The following is a 13863-nucleotide window of genomic DNA, read 5'->3' as shown; positions in this document are numbered from 1 at the left end:
AAGGCCTAGGGTGTTACTGTCCACTACTGTAGACTTTATCAACACTGGACACTTAGGCTACACTACATTTACGCACACAAAAATTTCCTTCAGTAATTACTGTAACCTTTTTACTTCTTTGTAAATTTTAAAAACTTTTGACCCTTACAATGCTTAACTTAAAACACAAGCACACTGTACAGCTGTACAAAATATTTTTCTTTATGTCCTTAGTCTATAAGCTCTTTTGTTATAGACTTTTTTTTTTTTTTTTGAGACAGTCTTGCACTGTTGGCCAGGTTGGAGTGCAGGATGTGATCTCGGCTCACTGCAACCTCCACCTCCTAGGTTCAAGCGATTCTCCTGCCTCAGCCTCTCGAGTAGCTGGGAGAGCAGGCGTGCATCACCATGCCCGTCTAATTTTTGTATTTTTAATAGAGATGGGGTCTCACGATGTTGGCCAAGCTGGTCTCAAACTCTTGACCTCAGGTGATGCTGCTACTTTGGCCTCCCGAAGTGCTGGGATTACAGGCGTGTGCCATCATGCCCACCTGGCCTATAAGCTCTTTTCTGTTAAAATTTTTTTATTTTTATTTTTTACCTTTTAGACGTTTTGTTAAAAACTAAGGCACAAACACACACATTGGTGTAGGCCTTTGCAGGGACAGGGCCATCAGTATCACCGTCTTCTGCATCCACATCTTACCTCACTGGAAGGTAGAAAGTGATAGTAATCCCTCTCTCTTTCTCTCTCTTTTTTTGAGACAAGGTCTTGCTCTGTCTCCCAGGCTGGAGTGCAGTGGCACGATCACAGCTCACTGCAACCTGAACCTCCCAGGCTCAAGTAATCCTCCCGCCTCAGCCTCCCGAGTAGCTGGGACTACAGGCGCACATCACCACACCCGGCTAATTTTTTTTATTTTGTAGAGACAGGGTCTCACTATGTTGCCCAGGCTGGTCTCGAGCTCCTGGGCTCAGGACTCCCAACGTTACAGGGTCACAGGTGTGAGCCACTGTACCCGGCCTGGAGGAGTTTTTTAGCTTCATGATAATTTTATGGGACCACTTTTATATGCAGTCCGTTGTTGTCCAAAAATGTTACATGGTGCATGACTGTACATCATTTTCCAGGTAAACATTTTCATGTCTCCCTGCTGCTTAGCATAAAGGGTGGGCCGTCTGTATAGCCTGTGAGGTTCTCTGGCAGTCAGCCACACTGAACTACCTACTCGACCACACCTTTCTCCTTCCCATGTCCATGGCTCTCCTCCTGCCAACACGTCTGCCCTTTGGCTTGGCTACCTTTCACTCGCGTTACAAGGCCTTGCCCAGTCTCCATCACCTACACCCCACGAGACCTGGGTCCATCTGTGGCTCCTTTGTCAGGCCTGTCTCTTACTAGCTCTTACCTCATTGTAATGAGATTATCTCCTTGTTTCCCCTTCTGGGCTCCACAATTCTCATGGTCAGGCTCTGTGTTCAGGCCTGTCTCCATTGTTCAGCACAGCATGTGCGGTGTGTTCGTAGCAGACCACTCGTGCATGCTTGCTGAGCTAAGCTAACCTGACCATTTTGCGGGAGTTTTGCATCATTTGAAATTTGCCTCATTTTGGCCATCTTTAAACTTCCTAGAACAAGGGCACTCTGTACTTCCTTGGATCTCCTCCTGGTTCTGTCTGGGCCTTGTCAGGCTGTGGAAGCAGGATTATGTCATATAACATAGTGCCTGTGATAGCCTTCCCACATGTGCCCGGGATCTAGCAGTGGTTTTGTCCTATCCAGATATTGGAGGTGGGAACGCGGCTCTTCTGCTGGTCTCAGACCCTGATTTCAGTCTCTGCTTCTGACAGGACTGGATTTCTGTCATCGCTTACTCTCCTTATCCTGAGAAATTCTAGTGCTAGCTGCTGCTTTGCTGTGACCCATGGAACAGATTCACTTCATTTCTCTCTGTTTTCAGGTGATAGCCCTTTCAGTGGCTCCAGGAATTTGTTGCCAGAGTTATCACTGGCCACGTTGTTTTTGCAGAGAGAGAGAAATATGATGAGGATCTTATTAGTATCTGCGGCAGCCCGGTTTTCATTTTGAGGATTGTTGAGCATATTTCTCACTTTCTTTAAACCCAGGCTTTCTTGTTTTTTTTTTCTTTCTCTGATTACATTTGATTCAATGCAGCCTTGGAAATATATATTTGTATACACATATGCTGTGAACATTGATTTCTTCTCCTTGTGGAAAGCAATATGTTCTTGTCTCTTTTGGTTCTTTTCCCTCTGGAAGCTTAGGTATTTTTCCTTCCATTCACTGTCACAGATTCCAGCAAAACCACTTGCCCGCCACAGATTTTCCTAATGGTGGGATAGGAAGACAGGCTTTGGTGGTGCCAGGCACTAACCTGGCATGCATCCTCGACTCTCCTACTTGTACACAGCCGTGTGCCTTTGAGTGCATCAGTCAACCTTTCTGACAGCCCCAGTTTCCTCATCTGTACCAGCAGTTGGGAATTCAATAAATAACGCAAGTGTTTGGCTCAGACCCGGGGGTGTGGCAGGTGCCTGGTGTTAGTTCTCTCTTACCCTTGCCTGTTTTCTTCCACCCTAGGACTTGCTAACCGTCCTGTTTGTGAAATTGCTGTGTCGGGGTCATTTCTCTCATTTTATTCCTTGGACAGGGGTATTATTCTCATTCTTACGAGGGGCACTCTTTAGCTCAGAGAGTGACCCGCTGTCCAGGGCTGTCCTCATTCCGGGCTACCCTTTTCCAGCCCATCGTGGCCGTGCAGCCACTGCCATCTCTTCCTGGCTGCGAGTTCTGACAGGCATCACTCAGTGACCTGGGACAGACCTGGTTGGTAATTCCATGAACATGAACACCCCTTCCCATTCCCACTTAAAACCCCTCACATCACTCCTGCACCCACAGCGAGTTTTTCCTTCATTATTTGTGTCACCCAGATCCTGATACCAAAAAAAAAAAAAAAAAAAAAAAGCTGTCAAAGAAAGAAATGGCAACACCAGCTAGGCCTTAAAGATGCAGCCACTGGCTCACTCCCGGCTCTAAGTGTGCCCAGCAGCAGCTGCAGCTCAGCTCTGCTGAATTCCTAGGTGTTAACACAGGCAGGCGTATTCACCCATACAGCTCAGGCCGAACCCCAAACTCAGAAACCTTTGCTCTCGTCACACAGCCTAGTCTGGAAAGAAAAAAAAAAAAGTTTTCTACCGTAAAAAATGTGGCTACACATGGGATACGTCAAGTCTGTGACTCAGTGCAGGGAGCATACTGCTTTCGCGGGGACTGTTTCAAACACTTATTTGAACTCTTTCAATTGTATTCAGCCATCAACCATTAATGAGTCTTCAGGCCGCATCAGTGGCAGAGTCAGAGCCTTAGCCTGTCAGCAGGCTCCCAATAAACACATCATGTTCAGACCTCCTCTCAAGTGCTTGTCTTTGAATGGTCTCCAGTTGGGGCTGGTGCAGTTTGGGAATTGCCCCATTTGGTAGGGGTCTCTCTCCTGATTTCAGAGTCTTTGAGTTTGGCAGAGCCATGCATGCATTTGAAGTGAACGTTTCATTTTTTCATTTGTTGACCTACATGCCAAGCACCAGGCTAGTTCCCTGGGATACAAAGATGGAGAAGGTGTAGGGCGGACCCCCTGACGTTCAGAATTTTCATCCTCTCTCTTTAGAGTCCAAATTCTCATCACACCCAGACTTTTATCTGTTCTGCTCTAGATCATCAGAGGAATGGAATTTTTTGCTATTTCAAATCAAAGTGGCAAAAGATAATGAAGATTTTCCAAGCTGCATTTGGATTGCCTTAATTCTTTTAAAAAAATTACCTGGCTTGACAAATAAAAACTATATACTTATCATATGCAAATGATGTTTTGAAATTTGTGTACATTGTGGAATGGCAAAGTCAAGCCAATATATTAACATACATTACCTCAAATATTTTTTTGTGGTGAGAACACTTAAATCTTTCTTAGCTGGTTTTTAAGAATACAGTACATTGTTATTAACTATTACCACTGTGTTGTACAATAGATCTCTTGAACTTACGCCTTCTGAGATGTTGTATCCTTTGGCCAGCATCTCCCCAACCCTCCCATGCCTCACTTCTTACAAGTTAAATCCTTAGTAGTTAATGAAGGAGCAAATGGTTGTGAACTAATGGAACTAAATATAGGTTCAGCAACACACAGGGAAATTGATGGAAGTCGTGAGGGTTCAGCTGTCATGCCATCCACATTCTTGTTTCCCCCAGCAAAGGTAGGAGAGCTGCACCCCTTCCTCCTGGCATGGAGGTGGCACAGAAGGCAAGGGACACTTGGGTGCTGCCCTGAAAACCCTTAAAGCGGGGGGAGCCCTGTTCCTCAGGAAAAAGGCTGAATCTCTCTCTGTTTTCTGCCCCCTATGCCAGCTCCTTAGCTCCATACACAGTATATTTGCCGGCAAATAACCAATTTTATTTTTTAAATTCTTTAAAAAATTTTAGTTACTAATCAGTTATGTCAAATGACTTGCCACATACATGAAGTTTCACATTCCAAAGCTGTGTGTAAAATAGTCTGTTAGATTTTCAGTCAAGTGCATATTTAATATTTTGCCTGCCTACAGTGTAAGTAAAGCAGTGTTCAGATGCATAGCTGAACAGTCAAGAGAGTGTATTTAAAGAGTATTAATTTGATGCTGAACTGTCCAGAGTGCCCATTGGCTGGCACAGCTACATTTTTCTCTGGTGACGTTCCCAATCTAAAAATCACTTAAGTGAGAAGAGAAATTCGATTGTAGTTGTAGACAAGAATAATGCGGAGAAGTTTCTTGGCAGTACTATTTTGGGCCCGCACTGTAGCGGATGCCGAGGTAATCTATCAGTTTGTGAGTGTCTACAAAATGCAACTCTCTAGATAACAGGTTTAAAGTAAAGATTTAATACAGTCTCCATCTCCTATGATGTTGCAGTGACAGTTTAAAACTCATTCTCTAAATCTCAGCAGACTTTATAGCTAGCAGTGGGCCAATATAAAGTTTAATAGCATTACAACACATAAATCATCTTTTAAAGATGCTACTAGTAGCTCCAATATTAAATGCAGACAATCGCCCGTGTTATAAATAATTTATCAAACACCATTTCAGATTAGCCTTCCATGCTGAGTTATTTATTTTAGCCTTTTCTGTACGATTCCTAAGGCACTTTTTGAAAGATCCATTACTGGTCAGTTTAATGAACTTGGGGGTCTGTTTTGTCCCCTCAAGCACTCGGGTACAGCTGTGGTGACCATTACGTGGCCGACGTGGACCTCTTTGTGCCTTTTACAAGTGCTGCCCATTTGTCATGTAGCGGTAAATGGAACTGCACATTGGAGTCCGGGGACACATTGTGCGATGCGGTGATGGAGACAAACAGATAGCTCTATAAAGTGCTGCTTGTCACAGCTGACTTGCAGTACAGTACATCACTCTTATTGTAATCTCATTTAAGAAGCCGGGGTGGCCCGGGGGACTGATATTCCCAGTTAGTTTGGTCTTTGTAGCCATAAAGCAAGAAGTGTTCCTTTTATATTCTCCCAACTTTTAGGGAGTGTGCTTTTTGCTTGGATTAATTATTATAGGAACTTCTCTATGGCACTGTGTGAAGATTTGTCAGCAGGTTTGTCTGGACCTCCTTCTCCTGGCCTGGGCTTTGTTATAGGCAGTCGCTGCTTAGAGATAAGTTGTGTTTTTAGGAGCTCTCTGGCTTGCTTTATTAAATAACTTACCATTTATTAAGCAGTAGCTATGTGCCAGAAACTATAGCAGGTGCTTTCTGTGCTTTTATTTCTAATTTGTTAGTAATCTTGTGAAGTAGGATTTATCATCATTATATTGCAGAGCAGGAGAGTAAACTCAGAGAGGTGTAGTGACTTGTCGAGGGTTGCCCAGCAGTAAGTAGTAGACTGGGGATTCAAACCCATTCTGTCTGCCAGATGACTTTGAACCTGGGTTCCCCAGCTGGTGTTTAATCATCAGGGTCATGATGATCTTTTGGCTGAGTGTCTGAAAGCAAAAGGAAGCTGCTGTTTTTTGGTAACGAGGATAAGTCCTATTCGCCCATCTCCACACTGAGGTTCCGTTGTGACCTGCTACATAAATGCATAGGCAGCTGACTGGGGGAGGATGCCTCCCTGGCTGTGGGAGACAGCGTTGCACCTGGGCCTGACCAGCTGGGGTCATGGACTCTGCAGGCCCTTGTCAAGGCCCCTCTGTAGCAGCTGTCCCCAGGCAGATGCTGCCCAGGACCTAGGTCACTCTGCATCTTCCAGAAAAGGGAGGTACAATTTCCCTACGAAGAATTAATCCTAAAGGAAGAGACAGCGCTTCTTGCGCTTACTGTGGGCCAGAGACAGATACAAATGTGGTGTTTTCCCCACCTCTTGCCTTTAGTTTGTGGTTTTTCTTGATAGTTTTCTTAAATATTTGGTAGCACATGTTAAAGACAAAAGTTGTTTAATTGTGAAATTCCACTATAAAGAAAACACAGTATGAATATGCCCAGTAGCATATTTGCATACGTGTCTAGAATTCTGTGTATGGAAATACTGTAGTCAGAGACAGTATTCAACACTGAAGCAGTTCCTGGAACATAGTAGGTCCCTACAGGTATGTGTTGAAGACATTAACTGTGTAAGTAGTGAGTAGACAGTAGAGCCTTTGGTCATTTCCACCCTCTTTCGATTTTGAGGGTTTGGGGTGTTAAGGGAGGGATATGTTAAATGAGACCTTAGATCTTAGTATTGATTTGGCGTTGCATTGTAGAACTCTTGCCCTAACTTGGTTGAGAATGAAGAAGGCCCTGGAAGTGGTAGTCTTGGGTGTTTTGGGAGACACTGCCCTCCACCCCCAATGGGAGTGACCATCAGAGGTTGACCCAGAGAGAAACCGGCAAACACCATCCTCCTCCTCTTAAATTTGCTCAGGTCTTAAGGCTCTTTGGGGGTGGGGAGTGAATGACACGGCCTTGAGTCGGGGACTAGCTGAGGAGTCCCCGGCCCAAGGAAGGTCACTTGCGAGTTGGTGTGGTGCTGTGGCCTTCTGGCTCTGGGGCCTGATGGGCCTGTTTTACTATTTTTTTGTTTACCAGCTGTGTGACCTTGTGTAAGTCATTGACTGTCAGCCCGAGGTTCTGACCATACCAACATCAAAAGATGGTTGGGGGCAGGGGTAAGCTTGATGATCATCAAACATCTGAGTGCTGATAGATGTTGACTGATCGATTGATTTAGTGAGCATATAGGTGCTCCGTAAATGTAAGTTTCATTCCATCTCCTAACATCTTCAGCCATATGTATATGAGATGTGGGGTGGGACTGGGGGGAAGAAAGTGAGAGACTTGAGAGTCTCTTCCTTAAGGAATGATCTTGCCTAGAATTGGTGGGGAGGAAAGGAATTTAAAAGATGTATTTCCCCAATTTAAAAAAGCCTTTATTTATACTTAAATAACAGCATACATGATCATTTTATGAGTAAATCAAACTATATCATTTTAAAATTTGCATATTTTAAAGTTTTATCAGTTACTTACATTACAGACTGTTTGCAAAATAGAGGGAGGATCATTCGTAATCTTACATAGCACTGTCAGCAGTCTGGTGTCCTGTGTCCAGTCGAATCAGTTGACACTAGATATGCATGTCTCATGTCATGTGTATATTTCTGTTTCCCCCAAGTCTTCTCTTCACCTGTCTCCATCTACCCAGATCATTTGGGAAATGCAAATGTGTAGTCCTAAGTGTGCCCATGGATTGCGATGTCCGCCAGGTACTGTTGACTGGCTGGAGATGCCAGCAGCAGTGACGAGAAACAAAGCAGAGGACATAGTTAAATGGTAGAGAAGAGAAAGGGGAGCAGAGGTGGTAGGCCAGGAACAGGGAATAAGTATGGTTCTGCCCGCACGTGCCCATGTGCACACACACTTAAGGCCATTTAAAGAGAAGCGGTTGGGAATGAGGTTGCATTTGCTGAATTAGTGGTTGGTTTTTGCTGTCTAGATAGCAGCTGCCGCCAGCTCCTCATCTAAGAGGCTTTCTTTGCTACCACCTTCACTGGTGTGGAAAGCTTCTGGCCCCACAGACTGTTGAGAATTCTAGGAGAAAATTCCTAATCCTGTTTGAATGTATTCTTACGGGACTATGTATGTACAAAAGAAGAATCAGCTTAATTGGCCCCACATAGATGTCACATGAGAGTGAAAAAACCTGGGGTATCAAATCAAAGGAACTGCTGTCTGCTGGTTTGCTGAGGAGCCCACTTCCAGCAGAGCCTTCTCTGTTCTTCTGAGTCTGTAGAGTGTGCTTATGTCACTGGAATCCTAGTCTGGCATGGGGCAGGCAGAAGAGCAGGAGCCCTGAATGGGTTCAGATCTTCTGCAAACTTGAGGTTAGCAGATCTGCCCTTTGAGGGTCTCAGGCTGGAATTTGGGCCTGGAGTCCATGTTTGTCCAAGGATGTTACTTGGCTGAGCGCTGGAGTGCACTTGCACATGTATGTACTCCCACGCCCTCGTGGATTGGGAAGGCGCCATAGCACAGGTTAGATTCCCGGCTTTCAGGGAGCCTGGTTCATTTTTGTCCTCGTTGTATATAGAGCTTGAACTTGGCGTTCCCCAGGTCTGGTACCGTTGCCTTTGCTGTCTGCCTTGTGTTTCACTGCTGTTTTCTGAGTGCCTCGTGTGCAGCCTGTCCTTCAGCCCTCCCTGAAGCTCTGCTGGCCAGCCATGTTCCCAGTTCCTTTTCACGTGCTCTGTAGCCAGCCTCACCCTGCATTGTTCTTACTTGGGTCAGGTGCCCCCGCTGGACTCTAAGCCCCTAGAGGGCAGGTATTTGGGGGCATCATCCACCTCTGCAGCCCTAGCTCCTGGTCTAGGACATAGCATGTGATAGGCCTTCTTGGATAAGAAAGGGTTGAATCCATCTGTTCACCAGTAACTATTGGGGATGAGGATTTGTGCTTAAAGGTGGGACAAAGGAGAGAGTGATTCTTCAGTGAACCTGTAGGCTCCAGCCTTAGTAGGAGAGACAGATTCTTTTGGGCAAGATGTCCCACCCTTGGTCTGCCAGCATTTCCCCAGAACTACTGTTGTGTTTTGGTGTCAGTTTCTTCCCCTTACAATGCTGACTTTCTCCATTATGTTATCAGGAAGTAACTTTCAGCTATTGTTGGACATTCTTGATCGGGGTTAGTTAGTAAACTGCAGTCCATGGGCCAGATCTGGCCCTCTGCCTGTTGCTAATAGAGTTTTATTGGAACACAGTTGTACCCATTTGTTTATGTATTTGTGTGTGGCTGTTTTGTGCTAGCATGACAGAGTTGAGTAGGTGTGGTAGAGACTTTTGGTCTCAAAACCTAAAATATTTACTACCTGGCCCTTTTCAAGGTACGTTACTAACCCTCTAGTAACTGTCAGCCCATCGTTTGGTGGTGAGTGTCCGATGTGGTCAAGAGGTGGTGCATGCATAAAGAGTTTTAAAGGCCCGGGTCGGGAACTTTGGGCAAATCATCGAAGCACTTTGAGATCTTTTCCTCATCTGTGAGATGGGCATTAAGAACAACACCTGTCTCTCAGAAGGTCTTGCGAACTGCTAGTGGGAGCACATTGCGGATGTCAGAGCAGGCCCTGGTTTGGCCGTGGACGTTATTGCTGCCGTTCTCTTTCTCAGGAGGAGGAAGCCAAGAAGCTGGTGAGCGAAGCCATCGCAGCCGGCATCTTCAACGACCTGGGCTCCGGAAGCAACATCGACCTTTGCGTCATCAGTAAGAGCAAGCTGGATTTTCTCCGCCCGTACACGGTGCCCAACAAGAAGGGGACCAGGTGAGTGAAGGAGACGAAGTTCTTCCTGGGTCCCGTGGCATCATGCCGCCCTTGGTATCTCCATGGCATCTGGATGGAGGTTTCCTGATTCTTTCCACATTAAGTACATCCACTGTTCCCAAATCAGCCTCCCGCACAGACCTTCGGCTCGTTACTTGCTTTATGCCAGTGGGCTGCTGTCAGGTGTAGGAAAGTGATTTAATTTGATGGGAGAGGTGGAGGGTGGCCCAGGAAAGAGCCCTAGGCTGGGAGGTGGGGTGGAGCGGTTTGGATCATCTGCTGTCCTTTCTCAAGTGTCTTAAAGAATCCCCTGATTTCTGTGAGAAGGTGCATTTTTCAGAGCAGCCCCAGCACTTTCCCCCAGAGTGCCCCGAGATTCCTAACTGGGTGTAAGTCAGCAATGCTAACAGCCTCCCAGAGGTGGCCTTGGGAGCTGATGTGTGTCTGCTATGCCACAGGGAGTTGTGCCATTTAGCCTGTGCTACACGCCGAGTGGGCCCCTCAGCTCAGTGGTGCAGCCCAGACTCAGAGCAGTGGGAGAAGGTTTTAGTTGATTTGCTGAGCAGAACTGGCAGGTTTCCAAACCTAGCGGCTGGCATGTGTCACCGGAGCAGCTCATTTGCAGTGTCTCATCATTGTCCAGCTGCTTGAGCGTCCTGTGGCTCCTGACCTCTTCTGGGAGCCCGAGCAGCTCAGGATGGGATCCTGGAGTGCTGCTTCCAGCTGTAGCGTCTGGGTGCAGCACAGGGCATTTATAAACTACGGCTCCCACCCAGCCCCACAGCTAGCGCAGAGGAAGCGAGCATCACCTTCTGCAAGCTTGCTTTCATCTCCCACTGCACACACAACTCCGTATCAGGAGTAATTCACAAGGAAAGAATGGCACGTTCAGAACCAGCAGATACTCACTGTGGGCTGCACTCAACCTTGTGGAAGCTCAGTGGGCTCTTGATGGGGTGGGGCAGCACGGCGCCAGAGAGCTCTGGCACTGGGGTTGGAAAGTGTTGGTGGCTGGCTTGGTGGCTTCCAGCAAATCAGTCTGTCTGGGAAATGGAGCTCAACCAGATGACCTCTAATGGGACCATGAAGTCCCTTGGGCCTTTAGCAGGAAGGCAAGCTACCTTTCAGGCCCAGAGCTGTGTTGGGGAACCAGGCTTTGCCGAGCTCCGGGTAGGCAGGACCCAAGTACTCCACGTAGCCTGCTTTGCTAGTTATTTGCGAGATGCTGTGTAATTTAAGCAAGTCCACGATGAAGCGGTGATGGGGTAGGGAATGGTTACACCATTCAGGCTGGACAGGGTCCTGGGCGAGGACTCTGAAAGCCACGTTTGGGCTAGTGAGAAGTGGTATTTGTGGTTGCCTAGGGAACCTGTGCTCAGCGCAGGAGTCTTCATCCACAGGGAGCGCAGCAGCGGCGCATCCTACTTCTGGGACGTGGGCTGCTCCACTTGTAAACAGAGGCTCTAAACACCCAAGAACAGAAAGAAAACTGCCTTGTGGCTGCTTGTGAAGAATCAGCGAGGCGGCCCAGAAGGTGCTGGGCGCGTGGTGGGTGTGCAATAACCTGCACGGGGCCCGCTGCCCATCGGTGTCCTGAAGCCAAGGGCAGCAAGTGTCCAGGCTCCCTGGAACCTCCCTGTTGTCTTCTCTGCCAGTGACTGAAGATGGGGGCACTGCCTGAGTTAGGGGAGCCCTTCCCAGGGTGGATGCTAGGGTGCGGGCAGGGCTATAGGCCTGAGCAAGCGTCCCATGCCTGCGCCAGTGTGGGCCTTGCCTGGCAAGTCCCTGCTGCCTGCGCTGCTCGCAGCCCTCCCACACACAGTGTTGCAGTCCACTGGCATGTAAGGTGGAAGCACTGAATGCATGCTGCCGAAATCGGGCACCATCACCACAGTGGTGAGGAGGTGTCCAAGCCTCCCGGAGACACTGAGGGGCGGTTCAGAGTCATCAGGCACACAGAGGCCACGTGGGACTTTGGCTCTTTGGAATGAGAGGCATCCTCAAACTGATGGGGTGGGGACACGTGGTTAAAAGGTACTTTTGCTTGGATCCTTTAAGAGAGTGGGGGTTGGGGGAGGCTTGGCAGAATAAAGGCAGGCCACTCGGCTGACCGTGCTCCTGACCTGGATGCAGAACTGTGGAAGTTGCTCCCCTTGTTCTGCTTCCTGCTCCCTCTTTTAGCCCATGTGCCCAGGGCAGAGGATGGGTATTCCTGGAGCACAAGGTCATGGCACAGCCAGCAGCCTTCTGGTAGTTCCTGAAGGACAGTAAGTTTGATAGAGAGATTATCTCGGCTGGGGCTACAGCCCAGGAGCAGTTGGGTGTGTGCTGCCATTTGACAGTATCCTAATTCCTGACCCACTGTGAGAATTAACAGCCCAAATATGTATCTTCTAGACTGTCTGGTGCTCAAAGAAACCTCTGCCAGATTCACTCCAGGAAGGTGTTGGGTGTGTCCTAGTGGGGAGGCACTGTGTCCCTGAAGGGGACAGTTTACTTTTCTTGAGTCTTGAGAGTGGTCTGAAATGACAAGCCCAGAGTGTGGCTGCACATATTTTTACACAGTTTATGCTTCCAGATGTTTGTACAGTGTCTGAGGTAACAGTTAAGTCATTCTTGTTGCTGCATAGAAGAGCAGTCATGCCCTTCTTTTGTGTAATGATGGGATTTGCTTCCTGCTGTCACTGAAAGGTACTGTAGGGAGGTTGAAGATTGATGTTAAGGGACCAAGTGCTTCCCGGCACTTGCTGGGGATGGTGGGGTGGGGGAGAGTCACGTGTCCACCAAGGGCCAGGTGCCGTGTTCACTGATGACGCTCTGTGCCTCCCAGGCACCCCCATTTTGCAGCACTTGAGAACTGAGGAACTGAGGAAGTTGAATCGCCCAGGATCACAGAGCTGGGATCGGAAGAGCCAGGATTCCAGTCCACCCTGCTCACTGCCTCACCTGAATATTTATTTTCACTGTCGCCTGCCTGCTGGCACCTTGAGGGGAATCCTAACTCTGTGCTTTTGCTTTTCTCTCACTAGGCTTGGCCGGTACAGGTGTGAGAAAGGGACCACTGCAGTCCTCACTGAGAAAATCACTCCTCTGGAAATTGAGGTGCTGGAAGAAACAGTCCAAACCATGGACACTTCCTGAATGGCGTCAGTGGGTGGCTGGCTGTGGTTCTGGAACATGGTGGGCATTGGAGGCCCAGTAAGACATTCATGTGGCTAGTGTTTGCTGAAACTCAATAAAAAACAAAAACCAAATTGGGCAGCTGAGGTCTGGGCACTGCGTGGTGTTTTAGGGGGCAGTCTGGGGCTGCTAAGGCCATTGGCCTGGCCCTTCAGGGTGTTGATCCTCCTTGAGCAGTGGCTCAGGAGAGCGTAGGAGCCATGCACCCTTCTGCTGTCAGAAGTCAGAGTGGACTCCCTTGAGGCTTCAGGTGAACATCGATACCTGCCCCTTTAGCTGGCTGACTCCGTTCGGGGTGGCCTCTGGTTTGGTCTGGTTTTGAAATGGGGTGATAAGTGCAGCACAGCTTCCACCTCAGCAGCAAGTAGGAAAGAAATGGCAAAGCCAAACCTCTGAGTTCTCAAGCCCAGCTCAGTTCTGAGTACCAAGAGAAGGTGGGCAGGTGCACCGCCAGAGCTGCCTGAAGGTGGGTGGACCTCACTTTGGCCGGTTTCACAGAAATAAAAGGAATGTTTTGGGGTTACTGTTTTGAAGTAAGTAGGACATGATCATTTCACACACACTCAGGCCCGGTGAGTGGCTGAGATCGTGCCCCTCCAGAGGGTCCAGTTGGGCAGATTGTTCTCATGGTGTGGAAAGCGGGTGGCATGCACAAAGTAGGTTCATTGCATGCTGGGGCTGGCAGTGTTGGGGAGGCACGGTAGGGGCTCAGAGAGCTGCAAGCAGAATATTGGCACAAAGTGTGTCTGGAATCAGAAAAACCTTCAGTGGTAAGCACTAGGCAGGCGACACGGACTTGATTCTCCCTTGGAGAGAACATTCCAGGGTGATTCCAGGGTGAATCTGCTCA

The 13863-nt window shown here is 48.0% G+C and overlaps 1 protein-coding gene across 1 annotated transcript in view; it reads left to right on the top strand.

The window, feature by feature from the left end:
- PSMB7 (proteasome 20S subunit beta 7) overlaps positions 1 to 13099 on the top strand; it is a 61962-nt gene extending 48863 nt beyond the window's left edge. The window contains exons 7-8 of the mRNA XM_003911250.4: positions 9682 to 9833; positions 12863 to 13099. Coding sequence (XP_003911299.1) covers positions 9682 to 9833; positions 12863 to 12974 — 264 coding nt within the window. The 3' untranslated portion in view covers positions 12975 to 13099. The remainder of the gene's footprint in view (positions 1 to 9681; positions 9834 to 12862) is intronic.
- The last annotated feature ends 764 nt before the right edge of the window (positions 13100 to 13863 follow it).

This window comes from Papio anubis, chromosome 13 (genome assembly GCF_008728515.1).
Source record: "Papio anubis isolate 15944 chromosome 13, Panubis1.0, whole genome shotgun sequence".
In the NCBI taxonomy this organism is placed as follows: domain Eukaryota; kingdom Metazoa; phylum Chordata; class Mammalia; order Primates; family Cercopithecidae; genus Papio; species Papio anubis.
The sequence above is the reverse complement of the archived record's forward strand: the minus strand, read 5'-3'. Positions and strand labels throughout refer to the sequence as shown.